This window comes from Suricata suricatta, chromosome 10 (genome assembly GCF_006229205.1).
Source record: "Suricata suricatta isolate VVHF042 chromosome 10, meerkat_22Aug2017_6uvM2_HiC, whole genome shotgun sequence".
NCBI classification, from domain to species: domain Eukaryota; kingdom Metazoa; phylum Chordata; class Mammalia; order Carnivora; family Herpestidae; genus Suricata; species Suricata suricatta.
Genome location: NC_043709.1, coordinates 127,609,803 through 127,633,116, shown reverse-complemented (window position 1 = coordinate 127,633,116; position 23,314 = coordinate 127,609,803). Strand labels below are relative to the sequence as shown.

Below are 23,314 nucleotides of genomic sequence, written 5' to 3'. Positions count from 1 at the left end.
GGGGGGGGTGTCCTCAAAAGAAAACGAAAGTTCATGGCTATACAAAAGCTTGTGTTACAGATGTTCAAAGCGTCGTCATTCATACTAGCCCAAAAGTTAAAACAATCAAAACACCACAACTGACGAAGGGACCCGCACAGCGGAGGGGCCTGGACCAGAGCTTGCTGCGTGAGGGCCGCCGGGGTGGGGATGGGGATGGGGATTGAGAGCTGATGAGGACGGCTTTCTCTGGGGGTAAGAATGTTCTGTTAGATGGTGGTGCGGCCATGTAACTGCGAATGTACTAAAAACCGCGGAATTGTGTGCTTTAAAAGGCTGAATTTTGTGGGAGGTGAATTTCCTGACAATAAAGCTGTTCTCTAAAAGGCTGGGGGTAAGAGTCTGGAGCAAAATGGCTTTGTCTCCTACCGCTCCTCACTGTTGCCGCCTCCTCCTGGACCCTGCAGTCTTCTGGCAAATTCAGGAAGATGTAGGATTTTTTTCCCCTGAATTTCAGTGAGAAAAGAAAATGCCAGATCCAAAACAGAAACAGCGAGAAAGCCAAGAACTGCCACTTGCTCCCTCCGGCCACCCCTCCTAGGCCGGCCACTGGTGGGCCTCGGGAAGGCCGCGGCTCCCCTCCTGGGGCTGACGCGGGCGGGGGCACGGCCCCCAGAGCGGGGGGCTGCGGCGGCTTGTTTAAACCCCCCAGTCTAACCGGCGGCCATTCCTCCCGAGCAGGCCCCAGCCACGCATCCGCGGTGGGGGGACGGGCACGTTCCGGGCCGGCGGGCCTCACTCACCGCTGCTTTCTCTTCCTTGTCTTGTTCTGTCTTCCAGTGGCTGCTTCAACCCCCAACTCCAGCGCCGGTGCAGCCATGAACTCTCTGACCTCTCTTGGGACTCTGCAAGGGCTGGCGGGAGCCACTGTCGGGCTGAATAACATTAATGCACTAGCAGGTACCCTCAACAGTGAGTATTCGCTGCTCTGGTGGACAGCCTTCCCCCAAATTCTCCCCAGAAAACGGTCGGCCAGCAGCGACCCGCAGAGGAGCCAGGGAGACCAGAGCCTGGCGTGGAGGCGCGCACGCCCGGCGGGGCACACGCCATCTGCCCCCGTGGTGCCTCAGAGGGGCCCGGCCCGAGCAGCCGGCTGCTCCGTGCGCCCCCGAGAGGCAGGGTTTAACAGAAAAGCGACGCCTGGGGCCATTTCAAACCGGCAGCACCTGGTCCTGCCCACCACCCCCGGCTTAGAGTCCCATTTGAAAACTGGAAGTTCGGGATTAGGTGGTCTTAGCAGTGCCCTCTCGCTCTGAACAGCGCCGCCCCGTACAGAGAAGGATGGGAGGAAGGAAACCGAGTGGGAAGGGCCCGCGGGCGGCGGTGCCCGCGGGGGCCTCAGCACTCACAGGCGGGGTCACCTCTGGAGGGGCGCACGGCGCCAGGGCCGGTTGAGGCAGAGGGGGGCAGTCACTTCCAGAACTACGTCAGCCCAAGCCCTAGGGGCTCACTGAAGAACCCCAGGTTCCGCCCCACACTGCCTGCCCGTTTCTGCCATTTTAGAGTTGGGGGCGGGGGGGACAGTCCCCAGCCAGATGATAAGTCATGGTTTGGGCTTGTGCCTCGCACTGGCCCCTCCCCTGGGGACAACTGACCCTCCGCCCAGAGAAAGGACATCCCGTTTGCCTTTCCCTGGGTCCAGTCCTGAGCCCAGAGTAGCCTGGCCCAGGAGAGTCCGGGGCGATTCTGGTTTCTGATTTGGGGGCCCAGTTACCTACCACCCAGCGCAGGCGCCACGGCACCTGCCCACTTCAAGCTTTACGAAAGGGTCCCTGGCAAGTTACTTTATGCCATGACTCAAGAAGTGAAGTTTCTTAGGGGCGATCAGATCGTATCATTTTTTTTTTAAGGAAAAAGAATCCCAATAATTATACTTGAAAATCTCAAAAAGAATACCTTGCAGTTTGAAAGAAAAAAAAAAAACAGTCTAGACCTCATCAAATGTCCAAAGTTTTCATAAATGCTTTTACTCAAAGACTCTGGGAAAAACAAAAATTGGGACTGAGTTTTATCTGACCATAGGCCCAAAAAAAGAAAGAGCATTCCTTCGAGATATGAAAGCTCTTGAGGAGCAGAGAGCCTGGGAAGGGGTAGGCACGTGACGGCAGAATGTCTGGTCCCAGTGAAATGGCCTCCGGATGCCCACGCGGCGCAGTCCAGGCGGGGCTGCGTTCCGTTTACTCCTGTTTCTGACCTTGTTCTGCAGACGCTCCAACCCCCTCCTTCCCCTCGGTTGCAGACATGGGTGTTCACACATGTCCCTTCATGCTGCTTCTCTTGCCCCAGGACCTAGTTCCCCCCAAACAAGGACTTTGATTTGATCGCCTGCCTGTCCTGTCCTTGGTCTGCAAAGTACCAGGCCAGTGGGAATGGCTGTCCTCCTCAGCACGTGCTCATGACTGCTGTGTGTCGTCCTCGGTCCGTGTGTCGCCTCTCTCCATCCGGTCTGCTGTGCTTTGCTGGTTTTGCCCATCGTTACCATGAGGGACTAGAGAGGGACTCTGTTGAATGGCCGAGACCATGACTAGTTCTTGTGTGGGGTCCGTGTCATACAAATGTTGCTTCTGGCAAGGACTATGGTTTTGGTTTTTAAGCTGTTTGCAGCTGGGCAAGTACAGGTATGTGGCGGTTGCGGGGAATTAAGACCGTGTCTAGTTTCAGACAGACCCTACCAGACAGTGTGAACCAGGAAAAGTGTTTAATTAAACCAAAAACCAAAACCACATTCCTTCTGATCTGGGAAGTGTTACTAGCACAGAGCTATTTAATAATCCCAGTGTTGGCTTGGAGCAGATAGTTCTTTTCTCAAATACCAAAATATATGGAGTGTCCTCGTCCAGACCATTCTGCCTGGACAGACAGGACGTCCCCCGGTCCTGCTGGGTAAGCCTCAGAGAAGGTACTCAAGCACGGCCACCTGGACAGAGGCAGTTGGCCACTTTCCAGATCGTTGCTCCTCCCTCCCCTCTCCATCCCAGGAGCACTCACTAGGCACTGAAAGAATTCTCTGGCTGTCTAGTAGAGTCAGCCCTTTCCCAGGGACCAGGCAGCCAGGAAGAATGTAGACAGATGGAGTCCAATTACTTCCCAAGCTCATCTTCCTATAAATTCTGCCCCCTTCACTTCACTCCACTCCCCCTCCCAAGATACAGTTTGAGGTAGAAGAAAAGTAGCTAAAGGGCTCAAGTCTGATGGCCCTTTCCTTGCTCCATACATTCATGAGGGGAGGGGCTAAAACAGAACAGTTGAACACTAAAGCTGACAGCAGAAATTGGCAAGATTAGAAGAAATGTGGGCGATTCACTAACAGGGCTTTGGCTTCCGGAGTATCTGAGTGTTCTCCAGCCATGTTCTGTTTATTAAGAGCTGAGCACAGATGAAGAAAATATTTTTAGTAGACACACGCGCCCAAGAGTCTGTATCTGACTCTCTATTTAAATGTACATCAAGTGACACGTTTATTTTTCCTTGTTCCAGTCACCTTGTCCTTCCAAAAGGCTTATCACCATACAGTGCTTACGATTAGGATCCTCAGAATATAATCAGGCTCAAGTGCCTGGTGGACGTGTTTTCAGGGAAATACTTGACCCTTGATCAACACAGGTTTGAAATGGGCAGGCCCACTTCAGGGCAGATTGCTGTCAGTTAATACAGTAGGTACTACAAATGTGTCCTCATTTTCCTTATGATTTTAACATTTTCTCTAGTTTAAGAATACAGTGTGTAATACCTGTAACATATAAAATATGTGTTATTCACGTTAGCGGTAAGAGCTTCTGGTCCACAGTAGGTTGTTAGTAGTTAAGTTTTTGGGAGAAAAATTGACACACAGAGACCTTCGATTGAACCCCCATGTTGTTCAAGAGTCCACCGTATTTTATGTAAAGGAGAGAAAAAAGGATGTGTTTGGGGCATATTATTCTGGCTTGTCACTCTTAATATGCATTATGAAATTACTGTTGATCTGTATTCTTAGAATTTGTGAGATGCACATAGATATAGAAGCACACACTTCACACAAACTTGTGACCATAACAACACACACACACACACACACACACACACACACACACGCCACTACGTTCACACCCATGCTCCTCTGCCATGGTTGTAGACATTTTACACTTACCAGCTTGCAGCGTAGAAGGATGTGTACCTCATCTACAGCACGGAAGATTTATCCCAGGAAGTAGATAACAAACCCAACAGAATGTATTAACACATTCCTGTTCTTCCTTTTGGCCTTTTTCTTTCTTTTGCACTCGCTCAGCCTCTGCCTCTGCTTTTCAGGGCCACTTCACGGCCGCCAAAACTGCCCCTGCTCATACTGGGGGACCCTTCTGTGTCGTTTGCGGAGATGCCTCAGTCGTCCCACAGCTCCGCAGGCCCCTGTCGGTTGGGACCTTCGGAGAGTTACGGCGGCTCACAGGCAGGACATGCGCAGACGTGGTGGACCCTTGTGGAGGTCGCCACGTCCGTCATTTGGTTCCTCATGCAGACATTGTGCGTGGGAATGTAGGTTAAATGGGATAAGATGATCGATCCTTTGGCTTTTCAAAAGAAAACCCCTATTCTTTTAAGGGGAAGCAGTTATTTAACTTCAAACCTCCGTTTCTACTGCGCAGTTTATACATGTAAGCAGACACCAGCAGCTGGACAAGTGTTGTCTTTGACAGAATAATGATTTGATGGAAATCTTCCTAGGGAGATTTTTCAAATTCTGCAAGGTGATCCGTTCCCTCCTGTGCCTTGGCTTTGGCAAACACAGGCGCAGGAATCTCCAGGAGAGTTTGGGTTTCAGATATTCTCAGTGCCCTTACGCTTGTCAGAATCATCATCCTTACTTTTTGCTCAGAAGCCTGCTGACCCGATGGACACGGAAAGGCCGGGCTGGAGAGCCCTTGCCAGCCCCCTGTCGGCACCAGCACCCCTCCGCCTGAGCCTCCGTGCCGGTGGGCCACCTCGGGCGGGTGGAGGCCCGCAGCTCCCTCCCCCGTGCGTGCGGCCAGCCGTAACGGGCCGAAACCTTCAGAAAGCAGCCCTGCCCGGAGATCTGGTCCAGAACCACCGCCGGCCACTGTCAGGTGTCGGAGGAGCAGCGACCGTGTCCCAGCAGTGCTGGGAGCCTCACAGCGAAAAGGGCGAAGGAGAAGATTCTCCTAACCTGGATGATTAAACAGGAAGGAAGGAAGGGAAGAAAGGAAGGAAAGAGAGAAGGAAGAAAGAAAGAAGGTCCCGCTCCAGAGGAGGGGTCAGGGTCAAAGACGGCTGCAGCGAAGCAGCCTGCGTGCAGCCCCTGCAGGAGCTGCGGACCAGGCGCGGTGCAGGCTTTTCCGAGGCAGGACCGGCACACTGAGGCCCTCAGCAGACCGGCGGAGCGCTGTCCCAGCGACAGCCAGGGACCCGGGGATGAGGACGCCAGCCAAGCGGGTCTCCACTGTGCCGCACGCAGCCCTGCAAGCTGGGATGAACCCTCGCCCCGGGGTGTAAGGAGAGTGGCAGGTCACCACTCACTCTTACTAGAATGCAGTCGACGTGGGAATCGGGCTTTCTGGAGGGCAGACCCCACGGCGAGACCGTCTGTATCCCTGGCACTGACAACAGCCTGGCGGAAAGGCAACGCCGCCCCTGACCGTGGCCAGCCCTTCCGGAGTTACTGCACACCTCCTCCCACCTCTCTAGAAAAGAAACACGGACGTTTCTTTGCATTCACCCCACTCTTGGGAGGTGAGGATAAAAGAGGACCAGAGGAGAGACGTCAGTCCCCGGCCCTTCAGCTCCACAAGAGCAGGGGTGGAGGAGAGAGGCCTGGGTCGGGGAGCTGCGATGCGCTGGAGTCTGAGGGCTACCTGGGAGGCCGCACGAGCTCCAGCATGTGCCTCCACGACCGAGAAAACTGCGAGAGCAGACTCCTCCACGGGGAGAGACCCAGAGCCGGTCCTCGGCCCTCTGCGGGCCTGCGCCTCTTCCCACTAGTCTGGGTCTGCCACGTCTGCCTGGGAGGCCTTCCTCTCAGGCGGCTTGCTACTCCAGGCCCCTCGGACTCTCCGGGCCTGTACAGAGCAGACCGCGGGCCCTCCTGTCTCCTCAGGCCTGCCGCACTGTGCGTTTCCTCTCTCTGGCCACGGTCTGGTTCCTCTTTTGCACGGAGTCCTTTTAACCTGAGAGGTGATGTCCTCAGAATCCCTCAGTCGTGTCAACAGTAAGAACGCTCCCCACTTGCTCGTCTCCTGCGGGTGGCAAGCAGGAACGCTGATGGATGGTGACGGGAGTCTAGTAACAGATCGCTCTGTATAATTTCTAAACATCTTTAGTCCTCCGTCCTCATTAGACTTCTTACCAATTATTTTCAGTCAGTCATCTCTGGTGTTTTAATAGCCCTAATCAATAGCCCCAATCCGTTCAAGAGTTTCATTAATGTTTTTAGTACTTTCTTTCCAGAAAAAGATCTCTTTTTAATGTCTTAATCATAAAGGGAACTACAAGCAGTTATGATGCCACCTCTCCATTTCCTCATTCATATGAAAGTTAACGCTCTATAAAGTATTGCTTGTTGGACTCCATATTCAGAGAAAACATGGCACAGTCGGAACCACGGCAGAGCCAACGAGCAGCAAGGCTACAAGGAAAAATCAAAGTGTGCGGACAACATCCAGCTCACGTCGTGAACAGCCGAGCCGGCTTGCAGACGGGGGCGCCCCTTCAGTTAGCAGGAAACCACGACCTGGAGCTCCTCCAGGGGTAGACACGCCGGTGACGTGCCCGCTCATGAGACTTTGCGTGTGGGCGCGTGTCTCCTCGCTGCTAACGACGGCCCCTCCTGTTGTGAGCCCCTCGCACTGAACACGCAGCAGTAGTTCTCTGCAGTCAGGGTTAGGATCCATATTTTTCCTGCCTTAACTCTTGATCATTCCTGTGTGTTCCTCCTAGGGTCCTCCTCTCTGATGCCAGCCCCCCCCCCCGCCCCCGCTGTTTGGGAGGGCCAGAGGGCACTGCCTGCACACTGGGTCCCCAACGACAGAGCTGGCCTCCCTCTGGCCTCCGGGGCCATCTCGTCAGGCGGCTTAGGGACGGACACCAGTTTTAGCCCTTTCTCCTCAACCCCCTGGGCCATCCCCTGGCTCTTCGGAGACCCAGGAGATGGAGTTAAGTGTACAGACGTTACAAGCCTCTCTCACTGGTGGTTTTTTACATGCTTTGAAGCTCCAAGAAGGGAAGGGATTTCGTTTCAAAAAGACAGCGGGACTTGCCAGTAGCACAGCGCATGGAGTGGAGACGTACTGTCTATCTGTAGTGCGCGTCTGTGAACTCGGGTCGCTGGCCTTAGGGAGTGAGGGTTTCATCGCTCGGGGGTGTGGGGGCTTTGTGGGCTTTGTGGTGCGTCCGCCATTATGCCGCTGTCGCCCTCCATCGCTGCGTCTCTCCTCCGTGTCGGTGTCACCGGTGTGCTGGCTGCATGCACTTGCTGTTGTACGTGTGTCAGATGATTCTCTAACTTCCTTCGGAAAGCACTAATGAAAAGTGCTATTTCTCTTCTCTATTGTTGGGTTTTTTGTAAAGTTGCTCAAATGCTCTCAGGTATGGCGGCTCTGAACGGAGGACTTGGCGCCACGGGCTTGACGAATGGCACGGCGGGCACCATGGACGCCCTCACGCAGGCCTACTCAGGGATCCAGCAGTACGCGGCCGCGGCGCTGCCCACGCTGTACAGCCAGAGCCTGCTGCAGCAGCAGAGCGCCGCGGGCAGCCAGAAGGAAGGTAGGTGCGGGCGCGGCGGGGGCGGCCGCTCTGCCTCCCGAGCGGACTTCTCCCCCGCGGCGCCCTTCCCCGCAGTGGCTTAGGAGCCCCCTCCCCCTCCCCTGAGTCGGCATGGCCCCGCTGGCGTTTCTGCCCCGACACGACACGCGGGGCCCGACGCGGGGCCCGACGGACAGGCTCCTGTGGGCGAAGGGCACCGGGTTTCCCGGGGTCCGCGTAGCCCGCCTCTCGGTAGGCGAGGCTTTCCAGGGCCACCATTTAGGACGGACTGCGGGTGGTGGGCCTTCGGAGGAAGTAACGGAAGGTCTTGCTCCTCGGGGACAAGGCGGACTGAGGAGGAGGAAGTTCTGCCCGGAAGGAGTTCCGGCGGCTGGGGCCTCGGGCGCAGCCCGTCCGGGGCGGGACAGCTCCGCTGCTCTCTGCCTTTCCTCCTCTGGTTTCTTGAAAGCAAAATCTGCAACATGCAGTCTGTTCTCTTTCTGACCTTTCTGGTAGGGGGAGTACCGATGACGGTTTTTTAATTTCTTCCCCTTCTTTGCCCTCACCCTGCAGTTCCAAACTGTTGTCTGCATACTTTGACTTGAAGTGTGGTGTTCTACAAGAAGTAGTTCTACTTTATAAAGTGAACTTTAAAAGGGACACAGCTTTAAAGATACTCAAGTGTAAAAAAGAAAAAGATTTTTCCATCGAGGAATAGGTGGTTATTAAAAATGAGAGCTACATGAAAGCTTCTCCTAACTCTTAGCGGTGACCGTTCATGTAGGTTTTTAAAAACCTGCACCCCCCTTGAGTGCACTGTTTGCCGAGGCCCAGGGAGACCACGTGCCACACACATAGCATGTTTCCCCAAGAAAAGCCTGCACTGAGGTCCCTTTGGGTCTGACTAGCCAGGTGGTGACAAATAGGGGTGGTGGGAGGGGCCTAGGAGACTCGGATATTCTCAGAAGAGAACATAAAAGCTGGGTCCCTACATGATTCTTACAGAGTGCTGGTCCCTTCCGGCAAGCCCATGACCCGAGTCCCTGAGAAACTTGGGTCGGGTGGTCTCAGTGTGTAGCAGCGCAGGGGTGGAGTAGGGGCCCCAAACACGCCTTCCGCTGCCCGCGCTGGCCCCACCTGTAGGTCGCAGGACTGCCTGCGTGGTCGCTGCTCTCCGGGACTAACGCGAGGCCCGGCCACCTGCCGCTGAGTACTGACACTCAGGTAGTGGGGCTCCGGCAGCAAGGTTCAGTGCCTGGTTCTTTTCCGTTGGTGGCTTTTGGCTTGTTTGGTGTTTTAGAATCATCTCCCACTTCCCAGTTGATGTGTGCTCAAAAAATTTGGACCATCTTAATAGTTTTAACCAAAGTGTTATTTTCAAGGCAGGTTATACTGGAAAGGAAAAGAAAAAAATTCCACTACTAAATAGATTTTTAGATTTTCTACTCCATAGTTTTGTTGTTTAAGTTGAAAGTCAAGTTGATGTATTTAGTCATATGCCATGCTGGCTTTGTTTTTTAAAGTGGGTTTGCGATTTTGCCCAGCCAAAGCTTCTGAACACTGACGGGGAACCTGCCCACCTTTCCTGTCCCTCCTAAATACCCTCTGACCTCCTCCCGGACTGACGGGAGCCAAGTCTGTGTCTGTCTGTCTGTCTCTCTCTCTCTCTCTCTCACACACACACGGAGGCAGAGCCTCTGGATGCCCACACCGAAGCTGGCAGTGCCGGTAGGCTGACACACCCCACCCCCGCCTTGCTCCGTGCCAGACCGGGTGCCCCATGCCCAATACAAAATGAGCACCCAGCCAGCTGGGGCCAACAGTGTCACCAACTCTAGGAAGTTAAAAATAACACATACTAGAAGACTCCAGGAATGTGATTTGTCAGCAGGTTTTTACTAAAGGCAAAGGTGAGGTGGATATACAAGGCGGGGGGCCCTCAGATTGACTTAGTGTTCACAGTTCTGGCAGTTTGCAAAATCAGACTATTGCTGGTGTCATACACTAGGAGATGCAGGTGGCGTTTTTTACCTGATAAAATCAGGAGTAAATTTACTCTGGGCCCCCCTCCCCGGCTCAGATACAGTCAGAAGGTCCCGTGTTCTAGAATGCCAGGATTACCCAGGCATCGCCAGAACATCTGTCAGAGCGCATTAAGGTGCATTTCTCCCCAGGCTGCAGGACTTGAGATGATGTCACAGATCAAGTGGGTCCCGTAAGTCATTTGTGCACCTGATCTGTTATCTAGAAGGAACGTGAAATCTGGGTGGCACCAGATTTGCCCAATGTCCATACTGCAAAGGACATCCTGGCCTAGTGACACCAAGACCCATAGCATGTTTCTCGTGTTCTGGTTTTACATCTATTCATGCTGGTTATGATTGCCTACGAATTTTTTAAACCCAGAAACACCTGGGGCCCTAAGCCCTGCAAGCATGTCCCTCTCAATACACTGTGCACTGCCACCGGCTGCGTCTGTGCAGCTTGTGAGGGACACAGTTAAAGCGGTCATATGGCACTTAAATGAGGAAGACCTTGACCTGTGTGGCCTCCAGAAGCCTTCCTTGTGAGCAGCCGCACGTGTCAGAACACTCCTGTTTTGTGGGAAGGAACGTGGTGTGACTTTCCTTTACAAAGATGTTTCTTTTATTTTTACAAAGTTCTTTTACCCGCGTTCTAGGGTCCTTAGACCCAGATCCTGCCCCCACCTGCAGGCAGTGCTGGTTCCAAGGGACACTTTGCTCAGGGCTCGGAACTAGAGGCACGTAGCCCTGGGGCCTCCGAGAAGCAGCTGGGGGAAGTCCTGTGCCTATAGCAGGCAGCCTGGGACCTGGAGGGCGGTCCTGCCTTTCCTGTGGTAGAGGATCGGCGCCTCCCACCAGGCCACTTGGGTCCCCCTGGGCTGCTTCCGTGGGCCTGGAGACGGGAGAGCATGTGGGGAGAGCCTGCGGAGAGCTGCCTCTGGCCAGGAACACTTTCCCTGCTCCGACCGTGCTTCTCTGGAAAGTGACAGTTGAGCGTGAGGAGCTGGGCTGAGTTTAGTCTCTGACTAGAGTCTGCATCCTGGGCATTCATTTCCAAGGCTACTTCCCAGGGATACAATTCCTACCACAGCTGGGAAACTCCCAACTACCTTTCTCCCTGCTTTGACTCATTGCCAGTCATTTCTAATAAAAATGATTATTAGACTGTGTGTTAAGAGATTTGGCAAATCAAAACTGGATGGATAATTAGGTAAATGATTGAGAAATCCAAGCAACATTACTGCTATATCCATTACTCTAAATTGATGCAATTTGCATAGAATACACAGGATACTCTCAACTCCCAAGAAATAGTACCTACACACCACACACACACAGCCGCCCGGGAAACCCGCGCCTGCGCTCTCCTCCCCACTGTGCCCGACGGCGGCCACCGCACCCTGTGAAGAGACTGTGTGCCCTACGCAGGTGTGAGCCGCAGAAGGCTGGCCGTGAAAGGGAAGTTATTCCTGACCAGTGTCTCTTTGGAAATGAGGAACAGCTGAAAGAGGATTCCCACCTTGAAAGGCACACCAGCACTTGACACATAGACCCCTGTTTCATTCCCTTTGGTGTGAGAGGAAGGCTCAGCCCGTCCGTGGTGAAAGCGTTCCTAGAAAGAGGCCTGGGGAACGAAGAAGCGAAGAATACCTTACTCTGATTTCTTTTTCCTCTTCAGGTCCGGAGGGTGCAAACCTCTTTATTTACCACCTTCCCCAGGAGTTTGGAGACCAGGACATTCTGCAGATGTTCATGCCTTTTGGAAATGTTATCTCTGCTAAAGTCTTCATTGACAAACAGACCAATCTGAGCAAGTGCTTTGGTATGCAAAACAAAACCAAGCCAGACTATTACAGTACATTCCCACGTGAGGAGGCATGGGAAGGAAATGGCAAATATTTTAGAAGTCCAGATAGGGCCTTCCCTGGGTGGTGCTGTTTCCTGGTTTTCCGGATCCATGTAAGCAGCCTGGGCAGAGGCAGGGCCACGTGAAAAGGAAGGATGTGGGAAATCAAGCGCCCATATACAGGCAGTGCTGTATCCTGTGCTATTAGAGCGTCTTACTCGATACATCTTTGTTTAAGCCCCATGGTTTGAACCACAGCTTTAGAAGATGGAAATACACGTACCAGGCCATAGTGTAGTTCAGGCTATCCTGACACAGAAGGGCACTGCAGACCCGTCTGGGTCCAGTGGGACGCTGACCCTGTGGCTCTGGGTGGCACATTGTACCGGGAGGCTTCCTGTTCAGCACAGCATACGCTCAGGCGAGCCCTCCCTGAACACACATTCTGCCCCAGGAGGCCTCCGGCCACACCGGCTGCCGAGGTATCTCACAGTCACGTGCAGCGCTGCGTCGTGCTAACACTGAGGGACCAGAATTTGCGAAGCTGGGATCTGCAGGGACCGCCAGAGGGGAGGCAGAGGGCGGGGAGTTAACTAAGGCCGGCCTCCTGCCTCCTCGGGCAGCGTCTGCCCCCTGAGAGAGGAAGGCACGCTCTCTACTTGCTCCGATGTTTTATGGCAAGAGCTCAGCAGTCATTAAATCTGTTTTGGATTTTACTTTTTGAGCCCTTCTGGGCCCCCAAAGTGGCTTAGAGGCCAGAACGTTAAGAGTATGTATTACTCACTTGACAAGTCCTAGCCCAGTTTGAAAGAACATTTGCCTTAATCATTACTCCAGTTTAGAAATTCATCCAGGTCGTAGGCAGGAACAGTAGACACAGACCAGCGGAAATACAAATAAAATTGTACAGTATCAGCAAAAACATCAAGATGGGAGGGGGTGGTGCTTAAACTTGGCATCCGGCTCACTAGTAATGGGCAACTAGTCTAAAGAGAATGTTTCGGCTTGTAAAACCCCATTATCCTATCATAACTCCTTTCTAATTTCTGTGCTATCACCCAGCAAGGTCTGAAGCCTCCGGTTTTAGGGGAATTAGTATGGCAGCCAACGAAAGTCACGGTTTCCCCCAGGTGGAAAGGCTGGCAGCCTGAACTCAGTACACTATGGCTTCTGCTCCGTAAATCCCTGGTGGTGGTTCCTGAGCCAGAGCAGCGGGAAGAAAGTGGTTCCAGGGGACGGGTGAGGTGCACTTGGGTGGCTCACCGCTGGGAGCTTCCCTGCACGGGTGGGGCTGGGTTTTTACACTCCTCACAGCTAAACAAGGTCCTGGGCTTATCTGGAGATCGAAAGGGATTGTGCCTCAGGGTTTGAGGTTAAGAAAATCTGTACAGCCTTGAAAAGGAATTCTATCCGCCCACAAACTATTCAACCCATGTGTAATGATGTAACCTCTACCTGTGAACATCAGCAGAGCACCGTATATCATGCTAGGCACGGTTTTCAATTTTTGTCACAAGCTGCAGCATCCCTTACCTGGTTTCTCAGCCAGCCTAATTGGGGGAGTGGGAGGGGCCCAGAGTTCTGAGTCAGAAGGTCATACCCCATTCTAACCTCTCGGCCAGGTTTCATTATCTATATCCTTATCTGTGTCCCATTTCCATTCTTGAATCTTCTTGCTGCTTCTGGATAAAGACCTAGAAGGAAAGGAGAATATCAGAGCAAGTATCTTGGATTCAAGATCACCTATACCAGAAATTAGGTTTAGTCAAAATCTATATCCCCATTTTGCAAAATAGCCTGCCTAGGGAAAGCTGTGCTACATTAGACCATATGCTCATTGTTATCAGCTGAGAACTCTGCTAAAGACATATTTTATGTCCTTTTCTTCCTCCTATAGTTGGTAAAGGAATTTTCTCTCTAGCTTTTGACTTTTAATAGCAGATAGTTGAAGAAGCCTAGTATGGAACGTTCTTAACAGCTGAGACCGAATCTGCACTCTGTGTAAGAGCTTCCTTTCAACACCAGGAGCAGGGCCAGTGTGAGCTCAACACCTTTACATCAGCATCAGCATTACCTAAAGCGAGTTTTGAGTGCTTCCCACCGCGTGTCTGAACAAACGATATGATCAGAATGGTGTTTCCGGGTCTCTGCAGAAGCCTGCTCCCCTGCCCCCACCATTTCGGTGGTGAACGCTGGTACAGAGAAAGAGACTGGCAAGTCTGTTAGGGTGCTTCTTACGCCCTGAGCTGTTCACTCTTTATTCTTAGGGGGCATAAGGCAGTGATTCCCAGTCTGCTGAATTGAGTGGAGCTTTGAAAATGGAAGCTATGGGGAAAAGGCCCAGCATTTCCCTTGGGTCCCTAGGTTCCTTTCAGAAATCACTCCAAACTGTTATAAGCCAAGTGTAAATTATTGCAGAATTAATTCACTAACTGACCCCATCCTCTGACAGGAGCAGCTGTGGGCTCTGTGAATACAGCTGGAGAAGTGGAATCAAAGTCAGGGTCCTTGCGGGGCACCATCCCCAGACCTGCCTTGAAACCCCACGGGGTTGGGACCTGTGAGCCTCTGGGCCCTTTGACCCCAGAGTATTCACACCGGTGCTTTCAGGAGCACCATTTAAGGGAGTGGGGGAGGGGCGCTGTCGGAGTCTACGGTTCTTTCCACACAGACTTGACAGAAATCAGTAAACAAGAGAGACGGGGAGTTTGAGATTTAGCTTTTCACAGAGGGTTTTGCTGTCAGGATGCATCCGTTCTTCTCCCTGCTTCGCAGTGGAGATTTCCAGTGCTGCCCTTAAACACCGGGAGCCCGTGGTACATGGTAGGCACGCGGTGAGCTGGCGCTGCACGGAGCCCCCAGGGCGTACACATCACCTACCACTGACCGCTACACTGTCCAGCCACCCCGTGACACCCTGGCCCCTCTCCATGTTGATTCCCACCCTCCTTCCCCTTGTGTTTTGCAGGTTTTGTTAGCTACGACAATCCGGTGTCTGCACAAGCTGCTATCCAGGCTATGAACGGCTTTCAGATTGGCATGAAACGCTTGAAGGTCCAGCTGAAGCGCTCCAAAAACGACAGCAAACCTTACTGATCCTAACCCCAGAGGCTCCCTGCTCTTATTTTAGCTTTCTTAGGGTAAGTCCCACAAGCCAGCCTGTTCTCAACAGGAAAGGCAGAGGAGGACCACATTGCCAACTTTTACCAAGAGAGACGGTTATTTTTACAATAAGGCCTCCATGTCCCCGTCCCATCCCCCCTCCCTGTTCGCCATAATTAAAACTTGGGCTACCTTGTTTCTATTGAGTAAACTCCTCTTCCGGTTGTGCCACTGTATTCTCCTCTGTTTTGCAGTTTGAATCTCCTTTGACCTTTGTTTTGTTTTCGGGGGTTTTTTTTGCCTTTTTTTTTATTTCTAAAAGAAAAACACACATGAATAAATGACATCTTGAGAATTTAAAAGGCAAACAAAGGCTAATGTGCAATTCTAACTCTGAGACCCCTGGTGCCCCAGAGCACTGCCTGGAGAATTCACCCCTCCTGCCCGCGCCCACCCTCGAGGAGGGCGCCAGCCGATCAGAGGTTAAGGTGGTGGCCTAGCGCAAGAGAGAAGCCAGGAGAAGCACTTAGAACACCACAAACGTCTTTCCACTACATTTGGTTTTGTTTTAACAAGTAGGATTTTATTTTAGGGTTCAAAGAGACATGACATTTATTGCTCAGATTATTACACTGGTTGTCTATTTTGTTGTTTTCTTTTTAGTTTTTAGAAAGGATTAATGTAAAAAAAAAGATTTAGAGATCTGTTTCTTAAAGCTACAGGGTTTAAAAATAAAATAAAAATGAGTGAAAATACTTGATGTTTCTTGAAAGATAAATTTAATAATAAATAAATAATACATAAATACGTAAATAAAAAAGAAAGCCACAGGCCTGTAAATTTTATTTGTAAAAAAAGCATTTCTATTTTTGTACAAAATTTTTACTGCCTCAGAAATAATGGAAGTTATTTATTGCCTACTGCTAACTTATTGGGCGCCTAAAGAGCAGTTCTCTGTGCGAGCTAGGTCCTTTTGAAGTAGTCTCTAGAGGAATCGTTCCAGGAATGGGCTTTTGTTCACCGTTGAACCCTAGGCCTGCAGTTCATGCTTTATCCTCTCGTTGTCCGTATCTGTCTGATTATTTTGTTCGTAACTTCCATTACCTAGTTTACAGCTCGGTCGTCTGACTCTCCCCGTTTGTTACATCCGTTGAAACTGGACCCACACCCCCGTGTCCCTTGCCAGCCCCCATCCCAAACACCCGGAATCCATCCCCTCTCCTCCCCGGATGGATTCTCTCGGGGTTCCATTGTGCTGTGGATAAAGACTGTAAGAAATGCAAATTCCGTGAATGGCTCGTAGACTCCCCAATGACCTAAGATTTGCATTAGTTGTTCTCCTGCACCCTGAAGAGTGATTTTGTTGCTGCTGCGTAGATTCTGTGTAACTTTTTACTCTTCCTTGTTTTCTCCCTAGACATCTTCATGCCCGTTAGTTCACCGTTTGCCTAGCATGTCCCTGTGGCGTCTCAAAAAAAAGTTTCATCGTCCCGTCATTGTTTCTGATGTCTTTCTGACCTCACATCACATTTGGTTCTCCTACTGACCTTTGATCTAGTTTGACCTTTGAAATTTGCATGTGACCTCATCTAGCTATTGAATTCTGGGAAGTCAATGTGAAAAACATTGCTGCATTCATGCAAGACTGAAATTTATTATTAGACAAATTATAGAAAAAAAACCTGTGGCAAAAACGTTTCTTTCTTACTTTTTTTTCTTTTCATAAAACAGACTTGAAAGTATTATACAGGGATTGGCATTCTTCCCGGTCACTGGTAACAATAGCAATATGTGTCCAGGGACACAGAATGTTGGTTTCTAACAGACTACTTCCAAAAACAGTTCGAGAAAAAAACTGTCTGATTTTAAGTCTCTAGAGGTCTGTAATAGTTTTTACATTTTTCAGGCAGTGTAAAGTTTTTTGATAAGGCCATTTTAGGTGGCTCACTTTCTCATTAAGATATATATATAGAACCACTTTTTGTAGATTAGTATAAGAAAAAATATTTACCCTGTTTTGGGGCAAATGCTACCTATTTGTGTCACCTTTTGCTGAACTGACTCACAGTTAGACAATCCATGGTTTAATGCACATGAAATTACCTATATTTTATACTGTTTCAATGTACAGGAGAAAGGTTACTGTAAACTGTGTTACGTTGGTGCTTCTGTGAATTAAGTTGTGGCTTCATCATGAGTCTTACGGTCTTAATGTTCTCTGTTGATGAGACAAGTTTAGAATTGGTTTACTTAAAGAATTTCAAAAAAAAAAAGTTTGCTTAAAAAAAATTTCATGTGAGGGGAAAAAAAAAAACCTATTCCAGAATAAGTTTTGTGTTGGCTTGTAAAGCATTGATGTCATTTTTTTTTATTGTGGACTATTTAGATGTGTTTGTGTTCAGCAAAATGTGATTTTTTTTCTTTTAAAGAAAAAAAGTGAAAATATATAGTGCCAAATTCCAAAGGTACTTCCTCCTAGAGCTTCAGTGTGTTTCTTGTGAGAAGTAATTTGATAACATGGGTATTTTATTATGTGTTTTGTATAAATCCCTAATATTTAAAAAACAAAAAACAAAAAAAAAGAGGTTAAAAAGTTTGTTAACTTGCTATCCTGTGGTCTTGTTGCCTGAAATTGTTATTGTTTGTTATTTCTCGATGATGTTTTTTGTAAGACATTGTATAAGTGCCCGTGTCTCACTTTTTTAACCGCTCTGCACATCAGTGCTGTGATGGCAACCTCACGATGTATTTTCTTCATGATACATGGAAACCTCTAAGGTGAGAAAGTTTTGAACTTTTAACCCTTTTTACCCAGAGCTATCTGGAATGTGGGTAACTTTTTATACTGTCATCATTTTGTTTCAGGGGGGTTTCTAATTCGGATCCCCCCAACACACTTTTTTTGGTCTTTCCTTTTTTTAATCCATTAGTTGAGATCCAACAGAAAAAAAGAATATACTTTAACCATCTCTGAGTTTCTCATCCTACACCATTTTTTTTTTTGGTTGTTTTATTTCTGATCATTTTTTTTTTAATATGCTCCTGAAATTCCTTCTCCTGTTTTAATTTAAAAGTTTATTGGCTCAATCTTCTAAAGGGGGATGGTAGGTAGATTCAACACCTACATTAACCTTAAATTATATATATGCTTTTGAGATCAGGGTTAGGGGTATGTTCTAGTGCAGAATACTTTCATTATACCTTCCAGTTAAAGGACTTTGTGATGAGGTAGTACTTGGAGGAATTTTTGTTTCTTAAATGCTTAAAGAATTCAGGATGTTTCTAGTCAGCTGACGGGCTAAGCATTCTCTGATCCCAGGAGATCCCTCTGATTCAGCGAGGCGTCTGGGGTTAGATGCTGACAGTCCTTTCCCTGGGGCTAACTTGACTAACTGAAATCACGCTAAGGGGACGGACCACGTAAGTAAAGCCCTGCTCTTCATCACGGTTACTGACCAAATACCTAGCACCAGATTCTCCTGCCACTTTGTCAAGTGCCATAGTACTTGGACTTCATGTTGAACAGCTCTCTCGCTGTCTTGACAAACCCCTATGTCATCCCTCAAGCCCCAACACAAACTCCTGCCTTCTTGAAAGAGGCCCTGGAAGCTTCTTTGTCTCTAAAGGAGTGCAGACACTGCTGGCTCCCTTTCCGTCCTCCTCTTTCCCACCCACCGCTGTTTGGGTCAATGTGTGTGTGGACGTGATAACCCTGGGATGGAAAGGACTAGCCTCTCATGATGCAAAAAAACAAAACAAAAAAAAACCCCACCAACTCAAAACAAGTTTCCTCCTTCTAGCACACGCACTCGCAACGAAAGATGTGTGTGATCCTCACGTGTTTACTACTGCTGGGGCCTTCCTTCATCCTTTGAGGGCTATTTTGTACTTCCTGCAGCAGTCAGCCTAGTACCAGACGCTGCTGCACATGTCCCTCACACACCGCGCAGGACCCGAGAGCACACGTCCGACTTTCAGACGGTCCTCTGCCCCCTCCGGCCTGCGCCCCCCCCCCCCCCGCCCCCAGAGAGAGCAGCCGGGAGCCGGCACCCTGCGCTCAGGACGGGTGGGCGCTGGGCGACCAAACGCTGGAGGGGGGCTTCGGGGCTTTCTCTGGCTTCGCTTTTTGGGGGGGGGGGGGGGGTTTGCATGTTTGCATTGCTTTTAAAGCTAACCCTCAGAGACAAACTCTCCTTTTACTCACTTTATCTTTTAATATAAAAAGGAAAAAAAAAGCTGCAAGGGTGCAAAGGGCCTGTGCAAGAAGGAAAACACACACACAGGGAAACTGCTTTTTTTTTTTTTAACCTAGTGTAGAGAATAGTTGTTTTTAAACTAAATTTGACAATTGTGAGAAAATGGCGGTCCTCAAAGGCGTGACAAGTTCATCTTTCTTTCACCGTAGGGGTTACAGTTCTTTGGCTTGTGCTACTCTGGACTCATTTTACTGTTTGTTTTTATTATCTTAAGTGCTAATTAACAAGAAATAAAATTTTAAAAAAACCTGTAGTTTCATTACCTTTTTGAATAATGTCATACAAAAAATGTATTTGTGTTTTTTTGTGCTGTGAGAATTGTTGTTTGTAGATTAATAATATTTTGTTTAGAATTACGAAATAGTTTTTAAATATTGTCTGAGAAAAGCCAAAGTTAATGCAACCTAGTGGAAACTGTAAGACCATTTGAGTATTGTTTGTTTTATTGATGCATTTGGATTTTGTTGTTTGATGGAATTTGAGCCAAAAAACAAAAACAAACAAAAAAAAAAACACGCAGGCTTTCCTATTTCTACAACTGATTGTACTTAACGCATTTTGTACCAGTGGAACTTTTTATACTGGAGATTAAAAAAACAAATGGAAATTTTTGTGGCTTACTCTAGTGGGCCCCTGACAATGACTGATTTCAAGTTTGATTTCTGGTTGATAGAAAGAAAGTTGCTTTTCTTTTGAGAATTAAAAACTTTGGCTTGATTTCTTTTTTTCCCTTTGCTTATATCTAGCATTAGAATTTTGTCTTAAAATACAGCGGTAAGTTTCACTTTTTATTCTGTATTGTGCAGTTACACAATAAGGTAATTAGATTTAGAAGTACTCAGTCACTTTAAGTGGATAAATGTATTAGTTACAACTTTAGGGGTTTGCTTTTTTGCTGTTTAGATCAAAGTTTTTTCTGATTCTTCTGTCCTCATTGTGAACATAACCGTGTAGTTGAAACAGTCAAACTTATTTTTGTAACGTATGTTATTGTGTGATGCAGTTTTTTGCTTCTGTCTCCAATATTAAACCATTTTCCTAATACTTGTTTCTCTCTCTGCGTGTTGTATTGTTGGTAGTCATTCTGTGTTGGTGATGCATCTACACACCTCACTGTGTCACGTATCTGTTTTTTCCTCTATGTTGTGTACAAAGATACAGTCGATTCCACCTAAGTGAATATCTGATTTGGGGACGGGGAACCCGCACACCAGCCACCTCCGATTTCTGTACAACACGCAGCCCGTTTTAACCACGGCTTCCCAGACTGCTGCCGTTCACCTAAATAACTGCCTCCGGCGTGGGACCTGCCAGGACCGTCCCGGTCCTGTGAGCACGGTGCTCACGCCGCCCTGTGGCCTCTCGCCCTGCCCCCCTCCCGCCTGCTCACTGCGGCTCTGCTGTGGCACCTTAAGAAATGTCCGGGCAGCAGAGCCGGCGCTCCCCCCACCTCCCCACAGGGCTAACGGGCACACGTTACAAAACCTTCTCAGAAACTAATCCCGTATCTTAAAGAGGTGAGCTCTAAGGGAAAAACTAAGTGACCGACCTGGTGAATAGAAGATGTGAAAAGGGTTCGACTTAAGGGCATGCGTTGCTATGAATCACTGCCTATAGAAAGGTAATTCATTTTTAAGAGCTAACTGAATCCAGGGGCAGCTTTAATTATTAAGACTAACAAACTAAAGGAAGTATTTCCACGTGCTCAGTCTAGAAGCTCTCCTCGGAGGCAGGAGGGCAAGGAGGCCAAGGCTCCCATGCTCACGTCTTCACAGTCCATCCTCCATCTCCAAGTGAAAGCCAGGAGTGCCACATGCATCCACACTCCCTCCCGAATGAAGCCTCGTCCCCCACTACCGCCCCCACCCCAGCTACCAAAAGAGAACTAAAGAACCAATCTCTTCCTCGTTTGCCCTCTGCCACGGAGGCTGCAGGCCCCCGCCCTTTCCTGCCCATCTCTTAAGCTCAGGAATCTGCCTGCTCTCCAAGTGCTCTTAAAAGATTCCACTGCTGTTCACTCCCTGTCTTAGCTCTCCTTCCAACCTCTCAGACGCGCAAGCCCGTGTCTGACTCAGGCCACCCGGCCCCGGGCAGCCTTCCTCTGCCGGCCGATGAGATTTTGCCTGCAGGTGCTCAAGCCCTTGGCCCTCTGGTTTCGGCGGCCCCTGTGCCCCCTAGATTGTCTTCTCTAGTCGGCTCAAGGACAGAGGGGCCCGGTGAGGCGGAGAGGAGGCTCTTGCCCCCCCGTAGGCCGAACACCCCGGTGAAGTGACCTCCTCCAGCTCCAAACCCGCGCGGACCGGAGCTGACTTCCAGCCGGTAGTTCCGCTCTCCAATCTCACACCGCAGGAGACTGAGTCTGAGAGCCAGCCCACCACCCACCTTAGTGGGGAGGCCGGCTAAGGGTGTGTTTCGTTTTCTTCTGTTGATGGGGGAGGGAGGGAGACTGGGGTCAGGAGGGTGATTATTTCCAAAATGCAAGCATTTATTTTTAAAATCTGTAAGTAACACAAGTATATCCACTCACCATTTGGCACACGACAAAATGCTTGTGCTAAGTAAAAGAAGGGGAAGACAAAGCCAGTTTTTGTTGTTGTTGTTGCCGTTTTAGAAAAACAACAAAAACAGTAACTCTCCAAAGAAGGGGACCAAATGCTCCTTCCCTAAGTACTCATGATTGTAACGTTGGTCCCTGCTTGAATTCGTCCTTCTCATTTTGATTCTGTGAAACACTGCAGTGTTAGTTAGCGAGGTGCATCTGTTTGCCACATGCAGGCCACCTTGGGAAATGACAGGACTGTCACCGCTCACCACGCTGACGGCAGCTGCCTGTGTCTGCCCGGCCCACAGCGCTTCCGAACCCCGGGCTGGGACTCCCAGCTGGCAGGCCAGGAGGCACAGTGAACATAAATGTGATGTGAATCGTTCCTGATAAGTGAATAAAACATTGTGACCGAGCAATCAGCTTATTCACTTATCAGGAATCGACTGTTCTGCTGATTCGCTGTTTTCGTTTTTCATCTCTGTTGTAGTTCACTATTTTTTGCTGTGTTCTGTTTTCTCCTCTCATGCTTGGGCAAAATCACTGAGAATATTATCTTCATGTGACCATAAAACGTTTATATCGAGTGAAATGATATCTAAACAAAATCTATGCACTTGCTATCAGGAACACAATACTGGATGTGTCTTATATATATTGAACTATATAGTACTCGATTTCTTAAATAAAGCTTAAGAAAGGACTGTTGTGTGTAAAGTTAATGTGATTCTTTTTCAAGGCAGTGTTTCTAAGGGATATCTTTGTTCTTTCAAGTCTTGAGTGATACAGGATATTTTTCAGTAAAATTATATCACTGGCTTTATGACTTAATGTTCAATAAATTTTCTTTGGAAACAAAATGGAGTGGGGGGAGTTCTTCCAAGTACACTGCAGCAGATGTCTATCTGGAAACCCATCCCCTTACTGGTGGCCATGGCCAGTCTCTACCCAGGGCACGATGGGTGGCACAAGAGAGCGGTCCCTTCCCTGCCCAACACCCCTGGAAAGCATCTAGAATGTGCCCTACGCTAGAAAACCCAAGGGACTTTCTGAATGTGATCTCTTCAGGCTCAGGAGAAGAGGGACAAAAAAAGAAAGGCAGATCCAAGAATAATGCTGGTTTGCGTCAATGCTTTCCCAAAATGCCGTGACACTGAAACCTACACCCTGCTGGAGCCCAGGGGCGGGTCTGCTCAGGACTGCAGCCTGAGAGTGGGCAAGAGAGGGCGTTTGATCATCGGGGCTGAGAAGGGTACCATTTCAAAGCGCTCTGTGAGAGAGACATCCCAGAACAGCTGCAAAGCATAAACGGGGAGTCCTGCTGCTTGGCCCCTTGAAGAAATACTTTTGAAAATTTTCCTACAGGCCAGAAGTCTGAACAGAATGCAGTGTTCTTTTGGAATTTTTTGCTTTGGGGTTTTATGTTAGATTTGTTTTTCTTGCTTAATGTTGGAGTCTAAGAACTCCTAAACTTCTACTTGCAAAATGGCACAGGCATCCTAATCCCTTATAAAACAAACCTTAGTAATCCCTGGTAACGAGGGACAGAGAGAGCCCGGCTAATCAAAATCCACGGACAGCCCAAATCCCATCCTCCAGTCTCTGCCTCCTCCCACCCCAAACTCAAACACAAAAACTTCTAGTGGAAAGCAAAGGATCAGAGAAATAGCCAAGGGTGGTAACATCAAAGGGTCTAGACAGGCTGGGCTTGTTGGAGCCATGTAGTTTGGGTTTAGGGGGAAGAAGTTCTATTTTAAAAAAGAATTTA

The 23,314-nt window shown here is 49.2% G+C and overlaps 1 protein-coding gene across 10 annotated transcripts in view; it reads left to right on the top strand.

The window, feature by feature from the left end:
- The window catches only part of CELF2 (CUGBP Elav-like family member 2), a 397,022-nt gene extending 374,773 nt beyond the window's left edge, over positions 1–22,249 (top strand). For 3 of the 10 annotated variants that reach the window (XM_029955261.1, XM_029955265.1, XM_029955270.1), the window contains exons 10-13: positions 820–939; positions 7,600–7,797; positions 11,479–11,622; positions 14,615–14,984. In XM_029955261.1, the coding sequence (XP_029811121.1) occupies positions 820–939; positions 7,600–7,797; positions 11,479–11,622; positions 14,615–14,742 (590 nt within the window). In that variant the 3' untranslated portion in view covers positions 14,743–14,984. Of the gene's footprint in view, positions 1–819; positions 952–7,599; positions 7,798–11,478; positions 11,623–14,614; positions 14,985–16,165 lie in introns of those variants that run through there. The other 7 variants (XM_029955264.1, XM_029955267.1, XM_029955263.1 and 4 more) reach the window with 5 other exon arrangements.
- The last annotated feature ends 1,065 nt before the right edge of the window (positions 22,250–23,314 follow it).